At 33.5% G+C, this 27,721-nt stretch overlaps 5 protein-coding genes across 10 annotated transcripts; 2 read left to right on the forward strand and 3 right to left on the reverse strand.

Annotated features, from left to right (window-relative positions):
• Window positions 1–149: 149 nt before the first annotated feature.
• On the forward strand, window positions 150–10,803 carry LOC118040323 (probable ubiquitin-like-specific protease 2B). 6 transcript variants are annotated; one of them, XM_035047223.2, is made up of 17 exons: window positions 150–560; window positions 1,375–1,461; window positions 1,535–1,716; window positions 2,003–2,087; window positions 2,204–2,244; window positions 2,945–3,142; window positions 3,223–3,298; window positions 4,003–4,111; window positions 4,467–4,541; window positions 5,207–5,338; window positions 6,786–6,986; window positions 7,073–7,128; window positions 7,215–7,305; window positions 7,636–7,726; window positions 8,574–8,693; window positions 9,391–9,756; window positions 9,837–10,803. In XM_035047223.2, exons 1-17 carry the CDS (start codon window positions 386–388, stop codon window positions 10,383–10,385), a joined length of 2,634 nt encoding a protein of 877 aa, XP_034903114.1. In that variant the 5' UTR covers window positions 150–385; the 3' UTR covers window positions 10,386–10,803. The 6 variants fall into 6 exon arrangements, with proteins under 6 accessions (XP_034903114.1, XP_073266540.1, XP_034903113.1 ...); XM_035047222.2 differs by having other exon boundaries at window positions 151–560; window positions 7,212–7,305; XM_035047225.2 differs by having other exon boundaries at window positions 151–560; window positions 3,262–3,298; window positions 7,212–7,305.
• Window positions 10,804–14,363: 3,560 nt separating this feature from the next.
• Window positions 14,364–19,266, reverse strand: LOC118040322 (cytochrome P450 81E8-like). Its single transcript, XM_073410294.1, has 3 exons — window positions 18,785–19,266; window positions 15,222–16,197; window positions 14,364–15,126 (listed from the first exon to the last, which is right to left on the reverse strand). The coding sequence occupies exons 2-3, from the start codon at window positions 16,149–16,151 to the stop codon at window positions 14,995–14,997; spliced, it is 1,062 nt and encodes a 353-aa protein (XP_073266395.1). The 5' UTR covers window positions 16,152–16,197; window positions 18,785–19,266; the 3' UTR covers window positions 14,364–14,994.
• On the reverse strand, window positions 14,518–14,913 carry LOC140954303 ((+)-piperitol/(+)-sesamin synthase CYP81Q2-like). Its single transcript, XM_073410349.1, has one exon. It carries the CDS (start codon window positions 14,911–14,913, stop codon window positions 14,518–14,520), a length of 396 nt encoding a protein of 131 aa, XP_073266450.1.
• Window positions 19,267–21,370: 2,104 nt separating the features above from the next.
• On the reverse strand, window positions 21,371–23,493 carry LOC118040320 (uncharacterized). The gene is made up of 6 exons (XM_035047221.2): window positions 23,207–23,493; window positions 23,036–23,131; window positions 22,777–22,817; window positions 22,565–22,682; window positions 22,382–22,462; window positions 21,371–21,718 (listed from the first exon to the last, which is right to left on the reverse strand). Exons 1-6 carry the CDS (start codon window positions 23,399–23,401, stop codon window positions 21,662–21,664), a joined length of 588 nt encoding a protein of 195 aa, XP_034903112.1. The 5' UTR covers window positions 23,402–23,493; the 3' UTR covers window positions 21,371–21,661.
• A 642-nt stretch (window positions 23,494–24,135) lies between these two features.
• LOC118040319 (beta-ureidopropionase) lies at window positions 24,136–26,792 on the forward strand. The gene is made up of 6 exons (XM_035047219.2): window positions 24,136–24,487; window positions 24,927–25,034; window positions 25,374–25,562; window positions 25,658–25,885; window positions 25,966–26,190; window positions 26,330–26,792. The coding sequence occupies exons 1-6, from the start codon at window positions 24,350–24,352 to the stop codon at window positions 26,693–26,695; spliced, it is 1,254 nt and encodes a 417-aa protein (XP_034903110.1). The 5' UTR covers window positions 24,136–24,349; the 3' UTR covers window positions 26,696–26,792.
• The last annotated feature ends 929 nt before the right edge of the window (window positions 26,793–27,721 follow it).

Below are 27,721 nucleotides of genomic sequence, written 5' to 3' on the forward strand. Positions count from 1 at the left end.
AATCACTTAAATAATAAACGTTAAAAAGATAAAATTAAAATAAAAAAAATTAATTTAGAAAAAGTTAAATGTTAAAGGATTTTAACTAATAAAAAAAAATTAAACAAAAAGTCATAATAAGATTTAATATCGAATAAAAAAATAAAAAACCCAAACCCATTAACAAGACGCAAACCCATTAACAATAAACATATTGATCATATCATTAAAAATTGACAGCCTTTTCCTGTCTCTCTGACTCTAAATTCTCCTTTTCTGTTTCCAAAAATTTGTCTTTTGCTCACCTGCTACTCACGTCCTCACTGTCAACTCACAAAATCAAAAGCTTTCTCTACAAGTATCCCTAAAAAAAGAAATGGAAGAAAAAGCTCCCTACGAGTAAGTCATGGCTCGTTCGAGTCAGAAATTTAGTGTGTTCGAGTTCGACGAAGAAGAAGAAAAAGTCGAGAAGGAGTCTGCGAGGTTCGTCGGCAAGTTTCGGATCCAAAAGAGAAGACGAAACGGCAACAACAAGGACGACGACACTTCTCCTCGCATTAAGTATAAGTCTCTTCAGTGCTGTAAGTTTATCTTTCTTTTCTCTCTCTATTTTTTTTCTAAATTTGTGCCCCTCTTTTTTTAGTCGAAATTTGGTGTGTTTTTGAGTTTTGCGTGATAATCTAAAAAAAAGTTTGAACCCTGATTTGTGAGTGATTTTGAGTTTTGGTCATGAATCGCATGAGAAAAAAAGTTATACGGGGAAATTGAAAAGTAGGCTCCATGCTCAATGCGCGTTTTATTTTAGTTTTTCAGAGTTTATTTTAATTTTCATTTTATATTTTTTTTCGTGTTTTGAAACTTCAAATTTTGGATTGGTTTGAATTTTGGCTATTTTTGAAGGCCATGAAATTTAGAAAAAAATGGAAATGATTATACAAGAGTGAAGTATGTTTAATTCTTGAAATGCTACCATATATATATATATATATAAATATATATGTATGTATGTATGTAAATTTATGGAGTGTTAAATCCTGTCAATTGATGTAAAGGATATGGGAAGCTGAAATAGATGATGGGATTTGAATCCTTATGAGGGAGTTGAATCACATGGGTGTTGAGAGTGAAAAAAAAAAGTTGTAAATTAAGTGGCTGAATGCAATTTGGATTCAGCTTCTTTTCTGGGTAGATGAAAAGGGTCAACTACATCCAATAAAATTATTGCAATATGTAAACTTTTGAATTGTGTTTTGGCGATGATGATACACATGGTGAGGCTGGCCATCTGTTTCTATTTTTTCTTGCCTACTATCATTGCTTTACTCTAGTATAAATGCTTTATTATATGATAGATTTGTGTCCAACTTTGTTTTCTATATTTTTTTTTTAATCTAGTTGGAGGATGTACTGGGGCAGTAAAAAAAGAAAGTAGCAATGAACTTATTGATATAGATCATGAACCAATCGATGTTGACTGTGGAGGTAAGGGAATTTTCTGCACAGGGTTCTTTAATTTCTCTATATTCAATGTTACTTGCCCTCATTTGCTTAATAGTTGCAGGAGAGACCAATTCCTTATGCAAGGGAAACAGTAACGAAGTAGTAGACATCGATCCTACTGATGTGGAGGGTCAATGCCAATATTCTGTTTCAGCTCCTGCCTGCATGCCACAAGAAGATTGTTCTGTCAAGGAGATTTCTCGGCTGGATAGGTTATTCAGTTTCTCAAATTATGAGGTACGCACTGTGGTCCTGCTTTGCATGGAATGGAAGCCTGTATTCTAAATTGAACAGTGCTATACTTCTCCTGCTTTTTATGGAATGGAAGTCTATATTCTAAATTGAGTTTGTTACACACCATGGTTATTATTCTTTGGGTAAAATTCTACCGATGGCAAAAAGAATTCGAATAGCATGCTGGCACAGTCTTTTTTCTCTTAGAAACCTCTCCTTTAAATTGTTTTATGAGAAAGCTGGATATGTAAATTTTGTCCCCTTAGTTATTTGACCAAAATTGTTGCAGAATGAGTCAGTTGGTAGGATTTTGGATAATGATGGGATTGAAATGAGCTCATCCACTTCTGTCTCTACTCATGTGGAGAATGCAGGTTCTAATCTTCTGCCCCCTTCATCTTTTATTAAGTTGATTCTGTATTATCTTCTCCTTGTCATGGATGATCTGATGAAATTATTTAAAATATGTGCATTCTTTCATTTCCATCAGGAAACCAAGTGCTAAATTGTGGTTCTGTTGGACATAAAATTGTAAGTATCCTGTGTTCTTTTTTCCAAAAAAGTATAATTGAACTATTGATATTGGGAGCTGCCTGAAGATTACATTTATGAATGATAGAGGGACAGATGATAATTTTCCACATTTTTTAAGTAAATATGCATGAAGGTGAACTGCAAAAATTGTATGTATTAAGGAATATAATATAGATCTAGATATGCAACTTTACATTGTCTTCATTATAACCTAAAATCTTGTCATTGCATTAGATTTTTTTCCAGCTTACTCTGCTCTGACAAAATGGTTCTTAGGAATTAAATGGTTCTTTGTCTTCAGTTGTGTGAAGAAACTTCAGTTTTCAAATGAACCCTAGTTTATTCTATTTTGACCTGTTGGAATGCATTACTTCTTAACCTATTTGAGATTGGAAATCCTCTGAATCTGCATCTATTTGCTAGATTTTAAATGGCTAATTCTGAGAGTGGTGAGCAAAAACCACTTTTTAAAATTCACACATGTTCTTTTTTAATATAGTCCTTTTTTTTTCTGTATAAGAAAAAACACACTTTCTAAAAGAGATTCCTTCTCTTATCAGTAGTCTTACATCTTTTGTCTTAATTTAATACCAGATGACCATCCATTTTTTCTGCAGCTCGCTTCTCTCCCCACCCCTCCTCTTTTATTTAAGACATACTATGATAGAACTCATGAATCAATGCATTTGTATTGCAGGATTACACAAATAATACAGTTGCTGTTTTCCCTGACTATATCCTGTGTGGCGATGTATATGGTGCAGAGTATTGCTTAACTTTCTCAGGAAGCAGCATCAGAATGGAGGGTTCAACTGCAAATGGGGTCAAGGGAATATTTAATGCTGAGTGGACTCTTGGTGATATTATTAGTATTGAGTCAGAATGGTGTGGAATGGTGAGTTATACCACCCATACTTTCTTCTTCGTATGCTTGCTGATTTGATCAAGTTAAATTTCTTACATCACTGGATGTAGGTTACGACTGCTATGGTTTATATCTGTTTTAAATCAAAGGTTTCTCAAGGAGCTGGAAATACAAATTATACTTCAGGTTTGTACAATTCCAGGAGGATTTTGTTCAAGCTACCTTTTATATTATGTAGATCAGATTCTAGGATGCAAGCAGCATTATATGCAACCTGTTCACAAATTACTATTTACCATGAGGTATCTCCTTGATGATGCCTTATTGTTTCCTGCTTTGACACAATTTTTCTAGAAGTTCATTCAGCTTGCTCGTTGCATAAAAAAAAAAATTATCTGTACATTCTTAGAGATAATTCCTTGTAGTTTTTTCCTTAATTCCATGTGATGCATTGTGCCATCATTTTGGTTGCAATAGAAGTATGTTAAACTATATCCTTGTTACCAGTCAGCTGGCCACACGAACAAACAGTAATAAATTAGATTGGTTTGTATAATATTTGGAGACATAACCCCAACAAGTTTGGGATTGAGGCTTGCTTGTTGCTGTGTTGATTTTGTGACATTGCCTTTTTTCTGTAAGTTTTATATTTGTTGCATGCTGCTCCTATTTAGAGCAATGCCAGCATTCTCTATAAATAGACAGAGGTCTAATTTTTGGCCAATATGAATCAAAATGTGTTGATGAGATTATATTTTTCTTATGTTTGTGTTCGATCTGTTCCATACTCTTAATGGATTGGCACACTACATGGGAAAAATAGATACTGTTCAAAATTTATGTCAATGAAGCTCTAATATGTTATGTTTTTCATAAAAAAATGCAAGCAGGTGTTGACAAGTTGAAGTTTTCAGTTTGTGATCCTCTTTGGAATGAAGGAGAAGAAGCAATCAAATCATTGCATTTCAGATACAGGGATAGCTGGAATGTTACTTCTGAGTGAGTTCTTGATCTGGTTGCTAATACCCACCCATCTATATGTGTGTACATGATTATCCCAGATGGGATTCTTGCTTAACTTTTTAGAGATTATTCAGCTAGTTGCTCAGCTTTTTTAATGAATTGGCGATATCAATTTTTATACCCTACCACATGCTAGCTTGCATTTCTTTTTCAGTTTTAATTTCAAGTTCTTTGTGTCTTTTGGCTTCACTCTATTTTGCGTTGGGAACTATTATTCCTAACACTAGGTATTTCTAATAGCCTGTTTCAGTTAGCTTTAATAGTGAGTTTGCTTGATGAGAGGTTCTTTATGTTAATCCTTTTTTTTTTTTCCTTTTTTTTTATGCTACAGCTCTGATTGGAAAAATGATGGAAATGCCTTTTTTGGGCACAATGAGATGGTCATCTCAAAGCCTTATTTTCCTGTGTAAGTCAATGGATAAATGTAAATATTTGCTAATCGAACACCAAATGGGGTATGATGTGCGAGCCCAGCTTATTTTTCTCATTAATTATTTTAGTAGTTAGCCTTGATGGTTGTTGCTCTCTCTCTTGTTATATACGTACTTTTCCCAGTTGTAATAATTATATTTGTTGCTGTTGTTCACTTTTGGGTTTTGGAGGCGCATATAATTTATTTGGTAAATCACTTTTCTAGACAGGAACTCTCTCATATCTTGATGTGGATTAAGTAAATTTGGAATAACCTTTTATTTTGACAGCATGAAGTCTCTGATTCTAACTTTTTCAATGGTAAAAGTCCTTGCATCTTATGCAGTTGCAGTTCATCAAGTATTTTTACCTTTTAAGGCCTACCAACCTTCTGCAAAATGTTTTTTCTTTGAAACTGTGAGCCATCTCTTTTCTATGCGGTTTTTGCTGATTATATGGTTAACTATACTAAAACTGCAAGAATGTGTGGTCTCGCATTGTATATTTGCTTGATTAATTTATAATTCCTGTATAAAGTAAGCTTTATACGTGAATTTGTATTTGCACTCTTAAACTTGTTGACTATCTCTTTCTTTTCTCAAACTGAATTTCACTTGTTTTTCTGTGATAATTTTTTCAAATTAAGTTCTTTTATTTCAGTCTTCATGAGACATTTGAAGAGGTTATCTATCCTAAAGGTGATCCTGATGCTGTTTCTATTAGTAAGAGAGACGTGGAGCTTCTACACCCAGAGACATTCATCAATGATACCATCATTGACTTTTATATCCTGTAAGATTGGTCAACTTACTAATGGGTTTATTGATGTTACCCCGTTTGATTTGTTTCAAGCTCCAGAATTTGGTTTTTATGTTGTATGTTTGAAGAAATTCTTGCATAGGATGTGTTATAAAGTCACATAAGTTTCACTGTTGAAGTCTGATATACAAGTTCGTGTAGCAGAATCATATCATAAAGGGATTAGAGTTCTTTTTCTTATTTTTATTTTATTTAATTTCACAATTGATTTCTTGATATAGCCTCTATAGTGATCAACATAGGGTTTTTTTTTCCTCTCTCCTGAGAAAGAAGCACATTTGGGATCAAAAGTTAAGGTCTGATATTCTTGCATAAGATTTGTTATAAAGTCTTTCAGTTTCATTGTTGTAGCCTGATATACTAGTTCATGAATTAGAATAGTAACATAAAGGGATGAAAGTTCCTTTTAATTACTCCATAGCCTTATAACCTTTGTTGGTTTTGTTATTTTTTTAGCACATTTGAGTTCAGAACTTAAGGTCTGGGATTGTCGGACTTAATGAAATTTGAAATAATTAGTTGATAGTGGAAAAGAGATTGATTGAGATACAACTGGCTAAGTGATCAGATATCAGACATGAATGTTCCAAAGCGGTAACATTTAATCTAAATTGTTGGATTTGTGAGTATATTTGTTAAATCATACTTTTCCTAAACTATTTGGAGACAGTGGGATAAAGCTGTTTCATTTCTAGTAATTCTGTGTTTGACTGGAAGAAATTATGGAAATCTTACCCAAGAAGTAGATTTGTTTTTTCCCAAAGCCCTACACTTTTTTCTTTTTGCTTAAGTTGATGGATAGGCTGCATGATCTAGTGCTTAGGCTGACAGAAGGCCTTGCCCGTGAGTGATGCAGTCAGATGTTTACTTTTATATTTGGTTTCTTGTAAATAATTCGCTATGGCTGGTGGTTAGTTAAAGAAGTGAAGATGGAGGGGGTAATTAATGCTTGTAAATGTTGCTTGGTCCAGGTTGGCAGGTGGCCTGACTCTACTTGTTTATCCATTCTTAATTAAGATTTACATTAGGACACTGTTACACCCTTACCTAATATCAATAATTACATGCATTAAATTAAAGTGTTTTTTTTTATCCTTGTCCGGCTTATCACACCAGTAATTAGTTTTAAGGCTCGCCACCGAGGAGCGTTAAATGAAATAAATTGGATATCGCTGCTTTTGGTTATGAGATTTTTATGTTTGTAAGGTTTCTACTTCAATTGCTTTGCTGTGAACAGCTTGTACATTTTCTTGTACGCATCCTATTTCTTGTTGAAGCATGATTCACTGCTGTGATGTTATTTTTGGTATATGTGTTTTCAATTACTTTTTAACAAATGAATATTTTAATCTTATGGGGCTTTATTTACTCTCTACACTCTGAAATAACAGAGAATTAAAAGATTTGGTCCATTTGACAGATATTTAAAGAGTAAACTTAAGCCTGGGGACAAGCATAGGTTCCATTTTTTCAATAGCTTTTTCTTTCGGAAGCTTGCTGACCTAGACAAGGGCCCATCTAATGCTTGTGGAGGCAGGCTAGCTTTTCAACGTGTTCATAAATGGACAAGAAAGATGAATCTTTTCGAGAAAGATTACATTTTCATTCCTATAAATTACAGGTTAGGTTTGTGTTCATTTTTCCTATTCACCAGTGGACGTTCTGTTATGTATTAATGTGAAATATAATAAACTTTCTCGGTGGCAGTCTTCACTGGAGTTTGATTGTCATTTGTCATCCTGGAGAAGTGGTTCATTCCAGAGGCAAGGGCCTATGCGATGAAGTATGTTTTTATTGTGTTTTGAGGTTTGTCTTTGCTTGATTTGTTTTTGTGGTAATCTCATAGAAGATGAAGGCAGAAATTCAGTTAAGGTACCATGCATCCTACACATGGATTCTATCAGAGGAAGTCATAGGGGCCTCAAGAATCTTATTCAGAGGTAACCTCTTTATTGCTATGGTTATTCCTAGCTAGCCATTATATAACTTTTGAAAATCCAAGACTCACACTAATGGTACAGATGCCTTATAGTTGACACTAAAACTCTAATAAAAAGACTTCAATATTTTTGTATTTAATTACCTGATAACAACAAAGTGGTAACATAGTAGTTGTAGTTGTTTGCATGGGAAAACAGCATTGCATCTGTAATTCCATTTACTTTTTCTTGGTGCTATTTTTTCCCTTTAATTATATTTGTCTGCTACTGCCGTGCTTTGAATGCCTTCATATGAAATGAGCTCTTTGCTTGCATGTCATGAGATGACAGTTATCTGTATGAAGAGTGGAGAGAAAGGCATAATGGGACGGTGGATGATATGTTGTTGAAGTTCTTACATTTACGGTTTGTCCCACTTGAGGTACTGTCTCACTTTCAAAAATGATTTTCTTTTTTTGCCTTTTAATTTCTCAATAGTTGCCTTAAATGTTATATTGCGGTTCACTGAAGTATCCTAATGGAAGAAACTGTTAAAAGAAAACAGTACTAGACTGAAGCTTATCCAAAAATTCAATCAGGGTTCTCATGTTCTCATGAATAGCTATAAAAATAAGTCTTACACTCATTCTGGACCTCACCTCCACCAGTGAAGTCCATCTGTCTCCTTTTAAAACTTAAAAGCTAAATATGAATTGCAGTATCAAACTAGGCTTGCATGTTTGTTTTTCTATAGAAGTAATGGGACAACTTATCGTTCAATGTAGGGGCATTGAATGTCAAGACACATGTGGGTCGTATTGCATGTCAGGCAAATTAATGATTTAACCCACAATGCTCTCTATATAGCAATTCCTGCCATTTTCCCAGTGCCTCAGTTTTAATGTTTTATGGAAACAGAACTCCATTGGCAAATGTCTTGCGGGATGAAAATGGTGTAATTGACCCCTTGGCTATCTACTTAGGTGGTAAAGGAGAGGATGGCGTTAATGCATTAAGGGATTATTATGTCCAAATCTTGTCAATCCATCGAAAACTTAATTAGTTTAAAAAAAAAAAGGTTCCTAATATAATATATTGATGACATTTAAGCTCGTTTCTTAATTTAAAATCTTGATATTTTATTGACTCAGCTAGAAACAAAGAATTGCTGCATGATAAACTTCCCCTACATTTGTTCATGGATTACCATTTTCAGAAAATTATCAAGTTGTCCTTTATACAGTTTAAAAGTACTATTAACTGCAATTTATTTTACCACTTTGATTCAGCTTCCGCAGCAGGAAAATTCATATGACTGTGGCCTGTTTGTGCTCCATTATGTTGAACGTTTTCTTGAAGAAGCTCCTATTAATTTCAGTCCTTTCAAGATAACAGAGTTGTCAAACTTCGTAAGTTAAAAATTTGTTCTTTTTGGTTTTGCATTCAGTGGATCCATCTGCACAGCTTGTAACTTATTGTGGTGATTACTGTACTTTCCTAACTTCACCTCTGTGGTAAGAGCTGTTTGGAATGAATAAATATTTATTGTAATATAACTGAGTGATATCAGTGCTAAGCATTTCGAAGTTGAAAAATCTATGAGCCCATGCCTGCTGGCATCCTTGCTTTACATTTCTAGTGTCTCTGAAAGCAAACTCTCTATGATAACTGATGATTTTGGTGTTTCTTGTATATGTTTGTTTTTTCAATTAAAAGCGTTATTTGTTTTCTCCATGCTATTTTGTGTTTCTTACTAAGCTGCTCTGTTTTTAGCTTGTATTTCACAATTGCAGTTGTGATTAAACTTTAGCTACTTTGGTCTCATAATCAATTCATGGAAGTCTTTATAACTTTATAAACTGCAAGAACTGTTAGAATTTTTTTATAAATAAAATTGGTAAATTATATCTTCTCTTGCTTTTACTGGGACTCTTCTCTTTCCCTCCAATTTTCTAAATGAGGTTGGGACAACTCAAATCCTGCTGTACTGGACAGTAAATACTACACTGGAATTGAGTAATCAATTTTTGGCAATGTTTTTTTCGTTCTGAAAATGTTTATCTCACGATGTTTTTAGTGAGTTACAAATTTGTTATCTTTGACCAGCTTAATAGAAATTGGTTTCTACCTGTGGAGGCCTCTCTGAAAAGGGCATGCATCCAGAAGTTGATCTGTAAAATTCTCGAAGATTGGTCATCTACCCAATTTTCTGATCCATATGAAGAAGAAGCTGGAGTTGAGTTTCTTGAGGAGATATCTAGTTCAGTATCTGGTACTGGTACTGATACAGGGATTAATATCTCAGTCACAACGAAATCTCCAATGAGAGTTGCACATCAACAACAACCTGGAGAACTAGGATTGAATTCCAGGAATTTGTTAGAACCAGGAACTCGTGCAAGGTCCTTGTCCAATGAAGATTGCTGGCAGACAGGAACAATTCATGGGAGCAGTTGCATATCACCAGTAGAGGTAATTGTTTTATCTTTACTGGCTATGATCAATTGTTTCCAATGGAAGTTAATGAATTCTTAATCGTTGCTTAAAAACAGGAAATTGGTGAGCGAATCTCTGATTCATCATCAGACGCAGAAGATTATTTGCAACCTACTGGCTTGGCAACTGAATTTCCCTCAACCACATTTTCTCATAAAAATCTTGGATCTCTCGGTTCATCATCAAGCAATAAGAAATATATGCAGATTGAGGAACCTTATGATGATTCCAGTTCTGAAGCATCTATCAGTGGATCCCTTAAATCATCAGAGATAGGGGTAGGGGTTGATGAAGATCATTTTCTTTCCCAGATTGAGGGATCTGATCATCAAACACAAACTAATTGCCATGAACTCTCTTCAAAATCAATCGAGTCTGAGGAATTTGCTGATTGTGTTGTTGAGGACTCTGAAGAGGGAAACAGCATGCACAACGATCAAGTGGCAGATGATTCACCATCCTCCCTTCATTGCAATGACCTTGTTGCATCAATTGATGCCATTAAGGCTACCGAAAGCATTCTGCGAAAAGTCCGAAAACCTGTCTGCAATGTAGATTTGGCATCAGATGAACAGCCTAGAAAGGACAAAGCTTACATCTTCTGATGGCTCATGACAACTTGGAGGAAGTATTCTAAAAGATTCGCGTCGATTTCACTATGAAAAGCAGTGTAAGAACAGTATATATTTTGTAAGGGCTTGCAAGTAAAAATAGCCAGTACTTTGATGGGCCTTTGAGCTTGTAAATATTACAGAAACAGAGAGTTAGAGGGTGCTTTTCTGCTGCGCATCAGCCATGATACCAAATAATTTGGCGGTACAGAAGAACAAACAGGGGTGTAGAAAGAAAGAGGGTGCTTTTGCCAAGCTGAAAAAGCCCCTTCAAGTAATGATGAAATGCCATGTTTGGAATTAAGTAATTAAATTGGGTTACGTTGCCATGTCGATTTTGACGTGAGTTTGAAGTCTCTGGTTGGGTTTTCCATCTAATATAAAATTTAGGATCATCACTCCTATTATATTCTTAAGCAGTTTTTCATTAGCATATAAATTATAGTAGTTGAAAAGTTGTAATAACTTTGTGGTTTTTAATGTGGTTTTAAATTTTATACGTACATATATATATATGTATATATGTATGTATGTATGTATGTATAATTAACAAGTCACTATTATGGACAAACAAGTCAATTTATTTACATGTTTTCAAAATTTGACCCTTGATTAGTTTATCAAAAATGTCATGACTGTTTGTGCATAATTCAGTTGGTAAAATCATGAGAAAAGATCATAGAAAACTTTGACCGAAATTGTGTATTTTTATATAGAATTAATTTAAAAGGGTTGGTTTTAAATTCAACCATTAGAGAATATATTAAGTTTTTTGTAATACATCAAACTGTTTTTGGGAGGATGTGATTTGGTGGCGGCTAACACAAAAGCTGGCCTAAAAATACTATACCATAAAAAAAAAAATAGTTGATTTTACAATTGACACGTTGCATTCCCCAATTCATATTTCTACATGTGAGAACTATTCTACTCCGTGAATTATTCAACTGCAAGAAACCAGTCATTATCTTACGCAGAATTTTAGCCCAAATTGAAAAGTCACATGAAAGGTCTACTCCAAAATGAACTTCTTGATTAGGTCAACAAAGATCATAAAAAAATAGAATGCTTGAAAGCAAGTTTTGAATATCTAACTCATATTTATTTTTTATTTTACTTATTTTTTGCTCTCGTTTTCTTTTCTCAATTTTTTATACCCCAATTTTCTCTCCTCTCATGATTTTCTCAATGCTCACTTTATTATTTCTTTCACTCAATTATCTCACGTAAAAAAGAAAATAATTTTAGAAAATCAAAGAACTCATATTAATACAAGAGCTTTGAATTTCTAAATCTTAAAAATTTATTAAAATAAAGGGAGTGAAAATGAGTTTTTTCTTAAATAAAATATTAAACTAACAATATAATTCTATATTTGAAAGTTTAATTTTGATTTTAAGAATATATTTCATTTTTAAATATACTTTAAATTCAGAGTGTGAAATATGTTTTATAAAGCACTCAAATCAGCTAATATGATTTTTCATTATATATATTTTAATCTAAACCATGAAATTATTATATAAGTATTTTTTATCAAGAATTTTTTTTAAAATTTTAATTCATTGTATATCTTATTTGTTTTGTTAATTAATCAAATGGATTTAACAATTCAGCCTATACCTTTGGAACCATGAAAATTTATTAATTAAAGGGGACATTATTTAATTAATAAATTAGTAATTTATTAATTTATACATTAAAAAATTAACTTTATCAAGGTATTCTTTATTTTTTTTTCCCAAAACATTGAACTTAATACATATATCATGTATTGTGATTATATGAATATATATTGTCTAATCACTGAATTATGAGTTATTATTATTATTCTATTTGTATGTTTAATCAAAACATGTTCATGATCGAATGTAATTAGTCTTATTAAATAGAAGTCATAAATCAATTAACAAAGTGCAATTATATTTATTGTATACTTAATTAATATACTTCATGAACAGTAAGTCAAATAAAAACATCAATAAAAATAACATAAAGTATCCCAAATGATAAAACTAAACACAATGGTTTCTCATTTCAAAGGTGTATGGAAATCAACTTTAAAGTTGTCGGGAAGAAAATTATTGAGAAAATCATGGAAAATGATATAGAAGATGAAATTAAAAATAATAATTATGTACCAAAGTCTATCTCATACAAAAATATATTAAACAAGAAACTTTAGAATCATATTTTATATTATAAAGACCTAGCTCCCACTTGAGATATGATATATATTTATAATTTTGATTTATAAAGAGAGCATTATGTATATATCAATAGCAACCTATTATTTATATTTTTTAAGTATTATCTTATAATTTCAGCAAATTATTAATTTACTATATTGATGCCAAGTTGAGACTAAAAAAATATTATTTAATGGAAGATATTCATCTATCTTAGATTATACTATAATTATTAACTCTTCTTATAAAAAAATTGTGTGCGTGCTCAAGTTTTAACTTCACACGCTGTCCACCTTTTAATGAAGTTCACAAAAAATAAAATTTCTTGAACGATGGATTGTTGTACGGCAACTGAAGACAAAAAAAAATATCGGTTTGCCATTGCAGTGGCCAAAGTTGACCGCCACCTGAAGAATATCGCGATGACGCAGGGATGTCGGGGTGCTCCTCCGTGTTGTTTTTTAAAAATATATTAAAATTTTATTTTTATTATTAATATATCAAAACAATTTAAAAATAAAATAAAATAAAATATTTAAAAACCCCAATCATGATCCCATGAATTTCTTTCGCCCTAAAGCGTACGCTTGGTGCCAGCGGTCGTCAACATTCAGAAAGTGGAATTGTTCTTAATTACTCAATAAATCTGGCGGGTCAAGACCGGCAAGTGAAGAACAACGCCTGAAAAAAAAAATAACTCAAGGATATTGTCATGGCAGTGTTAGTCTATTTTTGCCTAATTATGACCAGAGATCACAAAGAAAGCTGTAAATCAGAGACCACTCGGCTCAGTTTCTTTTCTTTTTTTGTTTGTTATAAATTAAAAATGATGTATAAAATAGCTTATTAATTTTAAAGGGCAAATTTATGAGATGGGGTTTAAAAAATTGCCAATTTTAATACAATATTGTCCTACAAGAATTAGGGGTTATCAAAAAAAAAAAAATTGATTGAAGTGAGAAAAAAAAAACTGAAGAAACTTAACCATGAAAAAAACTGATTAAATCAATTATAATATTTTTAAAAAATATTGTCTGGTTTGGTTTTGGTTTCGTAAGCCTGGAACTGAAAAACCAAACTAAACCGGAAAAAACCAAACTAAACCAAAACCAAACCCATTAGAAAAGTCCAAAAAACAATATAGTTTTTTTTTTTTTTAATATAAAATAATCGAATCAAACCGAACTGAAACTGGTTGGTTGGATTTTGGTTTTTAATATAAAAAATCGAATCAAACCGAAACTAGTTGGTTTGAACCGGTTTTGATTTTTTTTTTATTTTATAAAATTTTTATTTGATTGTTTTTTATAAGTAAAAACTGTATCGAATTGAAAATAATTATCTTTTAATAAAAATAATATAATTAAAGGGATGTGGGAAACTAAAGTTCCATTCAAATACCGAATAATGGATGTTATTGTCCTCATAAATGAGATTTTGACTAATTTTCAACTACATAAAAACCTTAAATATTTTGATTTTTTAACTTCTCTTCTCGTACAAATATATAGAAGCTGATTCATATTTTTAAACTAATTAAATTGTGTTTCTTTCTGGGTTATACTCAAATAGAAATTTGCACTTCAAGTGTGTGTATCATTACCTCATACTTTATTTGTTAGAACTTTTAGACTGTTTGAAAGTTTGGTGGCTTTTATTTTAAAATGTTTTTTTAAAAATATATTTAACTTAAAAAACATTAAATTAATTTTTTTATAATTTTAATGATTTAATATTAAAGATGAAAAAATTATTATATTTCAAACAAAAAGTACACTCTCAATAACTCTAAACTCCGAATTGAAAGTTGGGAGCAAAGCTTAACGTAATACATTAACTTAATTCCTCGTAGTACAGTCTTTATTTGATAAACGTAATTACAAAAACGAAAAGAACGGAGAACTGAACGCTTTGATTCCTTTCACTTCCTTGGTAGCTCAGGCGAGAATGTCGTCTAGGTCTGGTCGAGCTTTCATCACAACCTCCAATGGCTGAACTCTGGACATGAGGGTTGCAACCTTCTCCTCCACGTTAATTTCCTTACCGTCAACCGTATCCCATTCGAAGCACTGAATCAATGAGCCCAAAGTCAAGGTCATCAACCTGTAAGCGAGGCCCTCCCCGGGGCAAGATCTTCTTCCTAATCCAAACGGCATTAGCTTGTATGCTTCGGTCTTTCCGTTCAGGAACCTCTCGGGCTTGAAACTTAATGGGTCATCCCAAACCTTAGGGTCTCTCTGAATAGACCATGCATTTGCAAACACCATTGTACCAGGTGGCACATCGTATCCTCCAATGGTACAATGCTCGGAGGCCACATGTGGTACTAGCATGGCGGCCACCGGATACAGTCTCAAGTTCTCGGAAATGATACCTTGAAGGTAGTGTAGTTTTGAGATGTCTGGTTCTTCAATCTAGTGGTCTTTTCCAAGTTGGGCGTCTAATTCTTCCTTCGCCTTCTTCAGTACATGTCGATTGTTGAGCAGATTGCAAATTGCCCATTCCAAAGACGCGGCTGAAGTCCTGGTTCCGGCGACTGCCATTATCTGTGAAGAACAGTTCATGATTAGAAATTTAAAAATGAAAAGGATAGGAATTTATGATTTTGGTGAAAAACGTTAAGGTCAGAACTGAAACTAACCATAATTAGGCCTTTGATTATTGAATCCGTATAGGACTGGGGTTGTGCTTCTTGCAAAGTCAGCAAGTGGCTAACCATGGTGTTCCGATCCCGGTCAGCGCGATGCTCATCAATCAGTCTTTGCAAGAACAGATCCATGTTCTTGCTAAGGGTTTTCATTCTCTTAACAAACCCGTTATAATCAATATTGCTCAGAATGGGAAACAAGTCCCCTAGATGTGTCTCCTTAGCAAACTCACCATACTGATTCATCATGTCCCTAAATTGCAGCGCCTCCTCGAGCTCACTCACGTCTTCACCATAATACCGCTTTCCGGCAAGCATCGTCATTACTATGTTAAACGTCAGGTCCAAAATCATGGACCTTAGCTCCACCTTCCCGGAATTTTCACCAGATACACGAGAAACCCTCTTCATGAGATTCTTGACCTCCTTCTTACGAAGTTCTTGAAACCCATTGAGACGTTTCGGTGAGAAGATCTCATTATTGCCTATGCGGCGAAGGCTGCGCCAATGATCACCATAGTTGGCGGCTCCCATGGTGGTGAAGTTGTAGTTCAAGTACTTTCCGTGGCAAAAGGGGGGACGATTGGCCAAAATCACATCATTCTTAGTAAAGCATTCTTCAACAGCTTCGGGTGAGTTTACAATGATCACGAAGCGGGAACCGAATCGAAGCGACATGATCGGGCCAAATCTTTGTGAGAGGTTGTGGATGGTTTGGTAGATAGGTTGTTTCATGAGATGGAGATGGCCAATGATCGGAAGAGCAAACGGGCCTGGAGGTAGATTCTTGTATTGCTGCTTTCTTGTTTGCAACAAGAAACTGAGAGCAATAACAACGAAGGAAATGGCGAGAATTAAGAACACCATGGTGTCTTCCATCTCCTTGGCTGTGATAATCTGTCTCTGCACTAATCTTGCGTCCATGTATTTATAAGAGCGCCCAATACCCTCTCTTCTTCAGAGGGGTAAGCTAGGGAATTAATTTATAGCAATCAACGTCAGCTGTATCACAAGCCAAACTTGACTGAAGAATTTAGAAGCAGCCAGATTCTTTTTTATTATTTTTATGAGATTTTTTAAAATATTTTTTATTTAAAAATATATTAAAATATATTTTATTCAATTTTTAAACATTTATTTTTAATATTAACATATTAAAAAATCTAATAATATAAAAAAATTTAAATTTAAATAAAAATTTAAATAATTTTTTTTAAATATTTTTAAAAATAATTATAACAACACTCCAAACATAAATGGTGAAGAAGCAGTCTATAAAGACCAGCAGGTGATTAAGTAAAACAATAAACAAATAAATTGTTTGCAAAAACGTTTTGCTTAATTAATCATTTTGTTACTTTGACGCCTTCAAACGTATAAGAAGATGAGCTCTTAATTTGCATTTGTTTAAATCTCTGCTCGAATAATGTGATCGCTAATTTATATTTTCTTAAGAAAAAAATCATTGTTTATTGATCTATTGACTTTTTTTATTTTATTTTTCTTATCAAATTCCTTGTTTATTCAAAAGGTGTTTTTAATTAAGTTTCCAATCTGCCAAACTTATAACACAAATAAAAATTAATAATTTTTGGACTTCCATTCCCTTTATGCCAATCCTTTCAAACCATCGTATAATCAAAAATTCTCATTATATCATAAATATTGTATAAATCAGAATCATTCATCTTGAATTTGAAAGACGAGTTTAATTCTTTAAAGAAAAAAAAAGTTAAAAATTAGTAATTAAGGATTGTTAACCTCGGAGAGGTTAATAATAATTAACAACTAAATCCATTTTTCACTTAACTCATGATGTTGAGGATCTTCATAAAGAAAAGATTTAGTTTTTTGTCTATTTAGTTTAGGAAAATAACTTACTTTATAGTGTTTTTATTTATCCTTTCTATTTAGTTTAGAAAATCAGTTATAGAGTGTTAATTTTATTTTTTCTAATTTATTTAGGATTTTTTTTTCTTTTCTTTTATTTTAAAGTTTTCTAGCTTATATATATTAGTTTTCAAGTTTACATGAGTTGTAAATCTTTTAGAGATGCATATTAATTATAGAGAAATATTGAGTAATAAAAATATTAATTAAGGTTCTATATAACAACTTTATTCGACATCATTTATGTATTTCTAGCTACCTATCTTCTTGTTTGTGTTCTGTTTGTGTCTGTTGAAATTAGAGTATTTTGAAATTGACAGAATTAAAATTGATATTCTTGTACTTCAAATAAAAATTATGAAGTAGATTTCTGAATCTCCTTTTAATTCTAAGATTGGTTTCAAGGTTGAACGTGTTGTTGAGAAATATAATGTTTTTAATGGTAAAAAACTATGTAAAGGATTGAAATTTTTTTCTCGGACAACAACAAAATTGGAGTAAGAACAATTTGAACTCAAAAATGATTTCTCTCTAATCCAAGGAGACTGATACAAAGGATTTTTAGGGGAAAATTATTTTTTTAGTTAATTTTTTCTATTTAGTTACTTTATGGTGTTTTTATTTTTCTTCCCTTTTAGTTTAGAAAAACAAATATTAAGATTTATAAGATTTTTTTTTCTATTTTATTTAGGATTTTTTTATTGCTTTTCTTTTATCTTTAGGTTTTCTAACTTGTTTAGGTTAATTTTTAGGTCTCTATAAGAAATTGTAAACATCTTAAAGAGGACAGACTACTTAAAGAGAAAGATGCATGTCACAGCCCGAATCTCGAGTCTATGACCAGCAACTCAGGAGCGGTGTTGTAAAGACACTCCACCTATTCTAAGCTTCGGAACAAGCATATCAAAAAAATAAGTTATTTAAAAATACACAACATTTCAGAATCTTTTAAAATATTATATTATTCAAAACTAATGAAATCAAATAATAATTCAAAACTTTTCATTATTAATTAAAACAAAAACAATAATTCATAATACTCATTGTATTGTCAAAATCTAAACTTAATTAAAACAGTATAATAACAGAGCATTTAAGACATTAAATCAAAACCAAAAAGAAAGTCTAGCAAAACAAGTAATGTATACCAATCAAAAATTGAAGAAATAGCAAAACTCAATAAAGTCCATTTACTAACAAAAATTAAAAACTTGAAATAATTTTAAAAATAAGAGATGAGTTCAACCAATTCAGTTATTATATATATATATATATATATATATATATATATATATAGTAGTTTGTAAGTCGATTCATTTTAATATATACATATACATACTAAGCATATTATTATAAAGTAGTGAAATACATATAAAAAATCAGATAACACCTAAGTGAAATTTATAAAATTTATAATTTGAGTGAGAAATGTTTTTACCATGAAAAATGCTTAATAAACTGTACACAAGAGCTAAAGCTAGTGGATCTTTCACACCCAATATATTAAATACTCATTAAAAAAATGTTTTCATGGTTATAAGTTAAAGAAGCTCAATTGAAACGCTCGAAATTCATTGAACTTGAAATACGCAAATAGTATATGCATCATTCAAGCAGTGGAGTACTGTGGAGGACATAATACAGCATTTTACATGTTAAAGCCATACCTTAATTACATTAGGAAACATCATTGAAGCAGTGGAGTGGAGGACATAACACAAAATATTTATTACATGATGAAGCCACGGCACCTACTGATCCATGATAGGCATTGACAGATGAGTGATGAACTTGTGTCCTGGATCTTTAGCTGGAACCCAAACAAGGATATCACTGGCTAGAAAGTGACGAATGAGGCAAAACAGCAGCACAAGATAGCAGCAGAACAAAGAGAATGTGAGGACGGAAAAGAGAAGGGTGAGAGCTGCCAAAGGCGGCGGCGGCGGCGGCAAATAGGATGCCTTGGACAACAACTGTGAGTGTAGCTTCCAAGAGAGTGCAGCTGTGAGTAAAGAGAAGTGTAGCTGCCGAGAGAATGCAGCTGAGAGTGAAGAGAAGTGTAGCTGCCGAGAGCACGCATCTACGAGAGTAGAGGGACGCAATCCTCCTCCTCCATTTGTAATGTAAAATGTACCCCAATAAGAATGACTGCTTTGTGGATGCAGAGATTTGTGAACCATGTTAAATATCACTTCCACCGACCATACTAACACTAACACGTGGCAATAATAAAGATCATATAAATATATTGTTTTTTTTATATTTGTCTCAACTAAAAAAATTTACAATTTAATATTGAAGTTTGAAGGAACTCGAGAATTTCATAATTTTAACTCGAGAATTCATTATGAAAATTAATTAATTATAAAAAATATTAAACTTCTTGTAATTAGTAACCGAAAATGATAAATAGACTAATTAAGAAGGTCTAGTGGTAATTAAAAAAAATTCATGTGTAGATTTAAATACTTAGCTTCCAAACTAGTATGTGATGCAATCTTAAATATTAAACAAAATTATATAACATTACAAGCCTAGCAATTAAGATTTTTGGAAGCAAAAATAAGAAACTTGCTTATTTTGGATTTTGTTACAAAAAATTAGATCCAAAATCAACACTTCATTATCATAATTTTTTTTTTAATTGGTATATTAATAGTTTTAAAAAAAAACATTATTTGCAGTTTAAAATGTTTAGGGGTGTTTGAGATTGTGGTGTTGAGTGCATTTTAAAATAATTTTTTTATTTAAAAATACATCAAAATAATTTTTTTTATTTTTTTTTATATATCAACATATTAAAATTATCAAAAAACAATAAAAAAAAAAAACATTAATTTAAAGGATATTTTGGGACTATGATAAAATTATTTTTCAACATATTTTTTTTAAAAATAAATATATTAAAATAATTATAAAACCCAACAGCTCCATGAAAAAAGCAAATGAAATAAATAACAATGTCCAACGGAAAAGTATCAATAAAATTAAAAAAAAAAGAAAAAAAAAGAGCCATATTCATGTCTGCTTATCGATTGATATTCATTTTTGTGGTTTACAGAGTTTGTCGTGACCTACAGTCATGAGTCATCATTCTTTGTTTATATCTGCTGTTAAACTACAGGACAGAATGCAGACTTAAAACCACTGCTATGCTCCACCTTGTGGGGTTGATTGCCGGACGCAAGTAAACATGCCCAGCCACCGGAACCAGATTCAAATTCAGGTCTGCTTACCGACCTATCTTCCTTTCTGTGGTTCACATAGTCTCTACGGTCATGAGTCAGCACTCTTTGATTATATTTTGCTGTTAAACTACTGGACAGAAGGATAAATACTTAGCCACCGCTATTCGCCACCCCGCTGGTTGATTGCCACACTAACCGACAAGCCCACCACAAAAACCACCTCTTATAACCCCCCCCCCCTCCCTCACATGGTTCTGCTTCCCAATGGAAAGGGACTGTTTCCTAATTTGTAATATATAACACTCCCTTCCTTTGCCTTCTACTCATCACAATACAAGCATTCATCATTCTAATTTCTAAAGCTTTCTTCCTTTACCAGTAAGATCTTTCGGAGCAACAAGATGATCAGTGCCAGGAAGCTTATCAAATTGGCGAGAAGATAGCTGTTATAAGGCGAAAAAGAATCACACTGCCACAAACAGAAACAAGCAGCTGTAGCACATCATCTACAGCTGAGAAGGGCCATTTTGTTGTGTACTCTGCAGATAAGACACGGTTTTTGCTTCCTGTAGACTATCTTAACAATGCAATTGTGAGAGAGCTACTTGAACTGGCAGAAGAGGAGTTTGGATTGCCTAGCAATGGACATCTCTCGTTGCCGTGTGATGCAGAGCTAGTGGAATATGCAATTGCTTTGATCAAACAGCATGTCACTAGAGATGTAGAGAAGGCATTGTTGCTGTCCATGGCTAGCAGTCACTGCTCAACATCGTCGGATCTCCAGCATCAAGTAGCAGTCCATCAATTACCAATTTCCGGCTTCTAAAGAGGAGATTAGTTTTGTAAACAGAGCAAAGAAGTTGACATTGATAAATTCTGTAGAAAAATCATGAGATACATTGTTCCTTTGATGAAGTTTCGTGGAGAATAGTTTAAGAGAAGCCTCTGCAAATTCTAGTTTAAGGATACAATTATGTTAGAACTTTTTGGATAAGTGGCCTCATGCTTAAAGGATAACATTACAAGAGTGCATCTGCCAAAGAACAAAATGAAGAATAACAAAAATTCTCAAACATAGAAGCTCGCAGGCTGCAACTGGTACTATTAAAAGCCATTCCGAGTAACAACACGGAAATCAAAGTGGAAGTCACTATCGCCAGACAACAACAAAATAAAAAAGAAAAGAACCACACATGGCTTTGCACTCATACTTTATAAAATTTACAAATAAGCTCATGTGGAATTGTCCAGTTCTAAAAACAACAACAGGATCAGATTTGGAGACAACTATAGCATACAAACGTCAGATTCGCCTAGTGTTTGGTAATCTGAACTACAACACCGAAACAAAATGCTTCAAGACCTTCCTGCCACAAGTGATTGCTCAAGTTCCTCCCTCCGCTGCTCTAATTCCTGTGATCGTTAATCCAAGCTTGTTAATAGAGGAAAATCTGAGTAACAATCAATATTTGTAAAAACAATAGACAGATATCAATAAATGACTGGCAAAAGAACATCATTTGCCTAATAAAACCAACTGCATACTCTCAGAAAAAACAAACCGTGTGCAAGCACATATATATCGGATTGAGAATCTTAAGGCCTTGCATTTTCACCCTTGTCTGATTTTAATACATCCTGACGACTTACATAACTGATCATGGAAGTCTGTTTGCTTACAGATTTGATTGGGGCATATCAAAACCCTTTCTACAGCATTATTGTGACAAGCGCTCACTGCTTGTAGCACTTCAATTTTTAGAAACGCCACGAAATTTCAATCCATTTCCTCACATTGGCTTACCATTTCATGAGCTATGATATATTTCTCTTCTTGCACGCATTGTAAACAAACAAAGATGCCTGTAGGGATCTTAGAACTCATGGTCCTGTTTGTCGCTAAAATCTCATATCATGCCTTGACCTCCAAAAAGCGATGGCACGGATAAAACTTAAATGCTTAACTTGGAGGAGTAACATACACATACAGGCTTGGAGTAAAATGAAAAACAGGAACCTCATATAAACACTCAATACCAATCATCATTTCAAGAGCTACAGCAATACACAGCTCACCTCCAGATCCTTGATAGCCTGCACCCTCGTAGTTTTTTTCTTCTGTTGAGCCCGTTTGAGACACCCAATGCACAGAATTCCCTACATTCAAGAGCAACACACCATTGGATTTCGAAGTAAGTTACTGTAATCAACCAAACTCAATTTAAACCAAAGCCCCCCCCAATCCGTCTATCGTCTTACCAAAACAACATAAACTACACCACAAGCAAGGAGCAAATAACTTGCTACATTTTCTAGAATAACAAGCTGCTTCTGCTTTGAAGAATAGTCAGGGAAAGCTCTCGTCATTACCGCAACACTGCAAAAAGAAAAACCACCATCTTAAACCGTACGACTCTACGCAAACCTGTGTAGCGCACATTTTTCCGCCCTCGTTGAAACAAATGACTTACAAGATTTGCAGCATGCCCCTGCCAACCCAATACTCCAGTACCTGCAGAATATTAATTAAATAAAACAATTAACATTTTCACAAATTCCAGCATGGTAATTTATGGAGTAAATTAATTAATTAATCATAAATTAATTCGATTCGATTCAATAAATTAAAACAAGTGAAAAGGTCAAAATATTCATCACCAAACTCCAATTTTCACAGATTAAACACACGAGCGAAATATAAAATTAAAACTAAAAAAAAAATTACGGGACCTTCCAGTACTTGATGATAAATCCCCACTCAGTCTCGGCAACCACCACGATAACCGCAATAATCACCGCATAACACCTGAATATTCCATCAAAAACCTTCACAAAACAACAACCAGTCAGCAATCAACACCTCACACACTCGCTCCCCTATACATATAAAGATAGTCTTACATCAGACCCGTTTTTGAAGGATTGAATGGCGGAGAGAAGGTTGACGGCAATACAAAGAATGGCGGTGAGTGCAGTCACAACGCTGAAACACCTACAAATGACTAAAAAGAGGTCCGGTCCAGATCGAGCTCGTAATGAGCTTAACGATTCTCGAGGAGACGGAGGCAAAGGAACTGTCTCTTCGTTTCTCTCCATTGAAGCTGAATCTAAACGTGTCTAGGTGGATGGAGAAAAATAAGCTTTTTTTTTTTTTGTTTCTTCGAGTTCTCGAGCGGGATTCTCTTCTTATCTTTCGGCCGTTGTCCAAGGAAGGAAGGGAATGTGGCGGCAGACCGACACGTGTCGGTTCAATAAGGATGTAACTGACACGTGTCCGCGGAATTTTCACGGTGGATTGTATGGGCTTTGTGTGGCCCGATTAACATTGGGCCGAAGCTAAAATCCACAGAAGAGCATATGGCATGTTGGGCCGGATTTAGAGGGGAAAAAACCAAGAAAACGAAGATTTTAAACAAATATCAAAAAAAGTATTTTTTATACAACCACCATCTTAGAATACTTTATGCCTTCTTATTCTTAAATCTTAAGTTGAATGTAAAACTTTTTACTTTAATTTATTTCTCTAATTTTAAACGAAAATATAAAAAAAAAAATAAGAGAAAAATATTTTACACATAACCAACACTTTACAAAATTCTCTTGTCCAAACATTTTTTTATTTATTTAAATTACATGTATAAATGACATATTTTTGAAAAAAAAATGTAATTTATTATCAAAAGGAGGAGAAGATCTTTTTTATTTTATTTTTTTATAGTATGGGGACCTAATTGAATAAATTGATAGTCTAGATACTATATTGGGAGTTAATTTATAGTTGTGGGATTATTTGAGGTTTGCTCACCACTACTCCCAATACCAAATCATCTTTTCTTCACCAGCCCAAATCATTTCTTGAAACAGACAAATCCTTCCACATGCAAGTCTTCCAAAAATCCAATCAAACCTTAGCTAACAAAGGCTTTAATATTTAAAAGCAATCCACAATTTCCTCTGTCTGAGTCATAAATACATGCCTAATTGCATGTTCCGTAAGAACTCTATTTCCACAGCCACATAATCACAAAGAAAAACATCATCAAGATGGACAAAATTGAAGAAGATATTGCAGCAAAAAATGGCAATTTGGAAGAGAGCTCAAGTACAAAAGATGGTTCAATTTGTGGGTATGAGTCCCTTCACCACCTTCTAAGTGTCAATCTCAAGCCTCATCTATACAAGGTAACTTTTCCTTTCTCTGTTTTTTTTTTTGTGTGTGTGTGTGTGTTTTCTTATTGAAGTTTGAGCAAATTTTGATGGGTTAGTTTACTGATTAGCCTATCTGGGGTGGTTATATCTTTGGTGGATTAGAAAATTTTGATGGGTGAGACAAATAAATCTCTCATCTTTCACTGATTTTATTTAGTTGTTTTGTAGGACTGTTTATTTTTCTGTTTAACTGAGTCTGTAGCTGCAAAGAAAACTTTATGGCTATAGTAGGGGATTTACCTCTTTTGCTGGAGATGGGATGAGTTCTGTCACTTGTGTGATTTTTAATGTTGTGATTTTATAGGGTTTGATTACATTTGAATTCCATGTTGATTTACTGACTAATTGTAAGAAACTTGTGAATCATTAAGGTTGACTGGAAATCTTATGATGTTTGGTACATATGTTTCAGGAAGTCAGTCGCTTGCTTATTGGACTGAATTGCGGAAAACCTCTAGAGCTTATTGCTCTCCCGGAATCTGCAAAAGCCCTCTCTTCGAAACATGATTTTGACCTCCAGGTAGGTGCTTGTCCCACCTTTTGTTGTAGCATTTAATGCTGAATCTTTTTGAAGAATTAAGTTCCCTGTTCAATATATATAAATAATTTGTCTTTGGGCATTACGTAGATGGTTAGAACAGATAATTTAGTTCTTGGTCCTAAACAACGTGCTAGAAATGGTCGTGCTGGTAATTTGGAGCTAACACTAATTATAGGCCTCACTTGTTTGGATGGGACAGATGATCAGTTCAATGCTTGAACTGTCACTTAAGTTTTCTTCCCATTCTAAGACGGAACCTTTAAATCTTTGATACTAGGTTATTGATTTTTCTGAAACTTAAATCATTAAAATTTTCAGGCCTTTTCCTTTGATGCTGACAAGGAGTTGGTGCGAGAACCTCGAGTAGTCAGGGTGGGTCTCATTCAGAACTCTGTAGCTCTTCCAACAACTGCCCCCTTATTGGACCAAAAAAGAGCTATCTTTCAGAAATTGAAGCCAATCATTGATTCTGCAGGTGCTTCAGGAGTCAACATATTATGCTTACAGGTAAGCTGAGACATGAGGTTTAAACTGATTTTGATGATTATTGTCCGTTGCATTCTGAAAAATATGATGTTATTGCTCTTATAATTATAACCCAGGAAGCATGGATGATGCCATTTGCATTTTGTACCCGGGAGAAGAGGTGGTGTGAATTTGCAGAGCCTGTTGATGGGGAATCAACACAGTTTCTTCAGGAACATGCACGGAAATACAACATGGTCATTATAAATCCAATTCTTGAGAGAGATGTTAATCATGGAGAGACTCTCTGGAACACTGCTATTATAATTGGAAATCATGGAAACATAATTGGCAAGCATCGGAAGGTAATTCTCATGCTATTTGTTTCTGTGTTATGTTGTTCCTGCTGTTCCTTTTCAAAACATTATGATTTTGCATTTTACAGAACCATATACCTAGAGTCGGTGATTTCAATGAAAGCACGTATTACATGGAAGGAAATACCGGGCATCCTGTGTTTGAGACGGCTTATGGAAAGATTGCTGTCAATATATGTTATGGGAGGCACCATCCATTGAATTGGTTAGCATTTGGCCTGAATGGTGCAGAGATTGTTTTCAATCCTTCTGCAACTGTTGGTGAACTCAGCGAACCAATGTGGCCTATTGAGGTTAATACCAGTTTGCTGTGTTTCATGCTTAGAATGTGTGCAATAGTTCGAGTTTTTGTTCTTGTTGGACAAATTGAACTTCCAAAAGTCAACATGTTGCTTATCACTGGTCACTGACATACGACTGATGGTTTTGCAGGCTCGTAATGCTGCCATAGCAAACAGCTACTTTGTTGGGTCAATCAATCGCGTTGGAACTGAGACATTCCCTAATCCATTTACTTCTGGCGATGGGAAGCCACAACATGCAGATTTTGGGCATTTCTACGGGTCTAGTCATTTTTCAGCTCCAGATGCTTCCTGCACACCCTCCCTCTCACGTTACAAGGATGGATTATTGATCTCAGACATGGATCTAAACCTCTGTAGGCAGCTGAAAGACAAGTGGGGATTTCGGATGACTGCTCGGTATGAGTTATACGCTGACTTGCTTGCCTGTTACTTGAAGCCAGACTTCGAGCCCCAAGTCATCTCCGATCCCCTGTTACATAAGAAGTCTCTGTAACTCTCAGGAGTTGAAACTTGCAATCTGTGAAAAATACAAGCTGTCGCTGGATTGTATCTTGAATCATCATCTGAAATAAAGAATTCATGTTTGTAAATATTCATACACCTTTTATCTGTTGATGAACTGAGGATTGAATGACAATAAAAGAAGTTGAACAGACCCTTATGGGACTGATGATGAGAAGAATAACCAGCATGAATGGCTGAGATTGCTCATAAATGGCTGTGAATAGACAATCAAATGAGTTGGGATTATGAAAAAAAATCGTTTAATTGTTGACTGGTGTTTTCAAAAGTAGTTTTGAAACTCGGTCTGGTCTGGCTCTGCAGGTTGGCTATGTAGATTGGTCCAGGTTTAAGAAAAAAAAAAAAAAAAATCCTAGTTGATCTGGTGGGTTGACCCAGTTCAAGATCTAATTTAAATATATTAATATTTTTTTGTTTTTTATTTACTAAAATAATATTATATTTTTTATTTACTAAAATAATATTATTTTAATTTAAAAAAATTAACTCGACAAATCTAGTAACTAATCAAGATCTGGAATCCAAATCTTAAACAGACCGGCCACCAAGCCTGATACTAAAACTATGCTTTCAAATGACTGAAAGGATGCTTTCTCTCTCGTGATTGAAGAATCATGATCAAGTTTAAACAATAGTCAAATATCATGTGCCTTGTATTGATCTACGTTATTATATAAATAAGAACTGATTCGTTGAGCTCTCCTTTCAAAGAACTTGGTTTTGTACCAATCGACCTTTTCTTAGTTTAATGCCTGTGTTCTACCTCTCAAGACTGTCGGATCTGACAAGGGTTTGGATAGTTGAGTCAATTCAATTAATTTTATGAAAATAACAGCATTTTATTTTATTTTTTTCTTACAAAAGATTGATCCAATATTATCAAATCAATTGAATATAACCAAGGTAACTAATAATTAAAAAATTAAAAACTCGATCAGACTTAATAGATTTAGTTATGTCAATATTTTATTAGATTTAATTAAAAACTTAATCTAAA

This window comes from Populus alba, chromosome 7, assembly GCF_005239225.2.
Source record: "Populus alba chromosome 7, ASM523922v2, whole genome shotgun sequence".
Classification (NCBI taxonomy): Eukaryota; Viridiplantae; Streptophyta; class Magnoliopsida; order Malpighiales; family Salicaceae; genus Populus; species Populus alba.

What these genes read in the sequence shown, in the direction of transcription:
- LOC118040322 (XM_073410294.1), bottom strand. Translation starts at nt 16,151, where the DNA reads ATGGACGCAAGATTAGTGCAGAGACAGATTATCACAGCCAAGGAGATG. An exon ending in TAATCAAAGGCCTAATTATG is followed by an intron (nt 15,127 to 15,221) that starts GTTAGTTTCAGT and finishes TGTTCTTCACAG; the next exon opens with ATAATGGCAGTCGCCGGAAC.
- LOC118040319 (XM_035047219.2), top strand. Translation starts at nt 24,350, where the DNA reads ATGGACAAAATTGAAGAAGATATTGCAGCAAAAAATGGCAATTTGGAA. An exon ending in AACATGATTTTGACCTCCAG is followed by an intron (nt 25,035 to 25,373) that starts GTAGGTGCTTGT and finishes TAAAATTTTCAG; the next exon opens with GCCTTTTCCTTTGATGCTGA. An exon ending in TCAACATATTATGCTTACAG is followed by an intron (nt 25,563 to 25,657) that starts GTAAGCTGAGAC and finishes ATTATAACCCAG; the next exon opens with GAAGCATGGATGATGCCATT.
- LOC118040323 (XM_035047222.2), top strand. Translation starts at nt 386, where the DNA reads ATGGCTCGTTCGAGTCAGAAATTTAGTGTGTTCGAGTTCGACGAAGAA. An exon ending in AATCGATGTTGACTGTGGAG is followed by an intron (nt 1,462 to 1,534) that starts GTAAGGGAATTT and finishes TTTGCTTAATAG; the next exon opens with TTGCAGGAGAGACCAATTCC. An exon ending in AGCTGGAATGTTACTTCTGA is followed by an intron (nt 4,112 to 4,466) that starts GTGAGTTCTTGA and finishes TTTATGCTACAG; the next exon opens with CTCTGATTGGAAAAATGATG.
- LOC118040320 (XM_035047221.2), bottom strand. Translation starts at nt 23,401, where the DNA reads ATGGAGAGAAACGAAGAGACAGTTCCTTTGCCTCCGTCTCCTCGAGAA. An exon ending in CCTTCAAAAACGGGTCTGAT is followed by an intron (nt 23,132 to 23,206) that starts GTAAGACTATCT and finishes TGTTTTGTGAAG; the next exon opens with GTTTTTGATGGAATATTCAG. An exon ending in AGGGGCATGCTGCAAATCTT is followed by an intron (nt 22,683 to 22,776) that starts GTAAGTCATTTG and finishes TTCTTTTTGCAG; the next exon opens with TGTTGCGGTAATGACGAGAG.
- LOC140954303 (XM_073410349.1), bottom strand. Translation starts at nt 14,913, where the DNA reads ATGCTAGTACCACATGTGGCCTCCGAGCATTGTACCATTGGAGGATAC.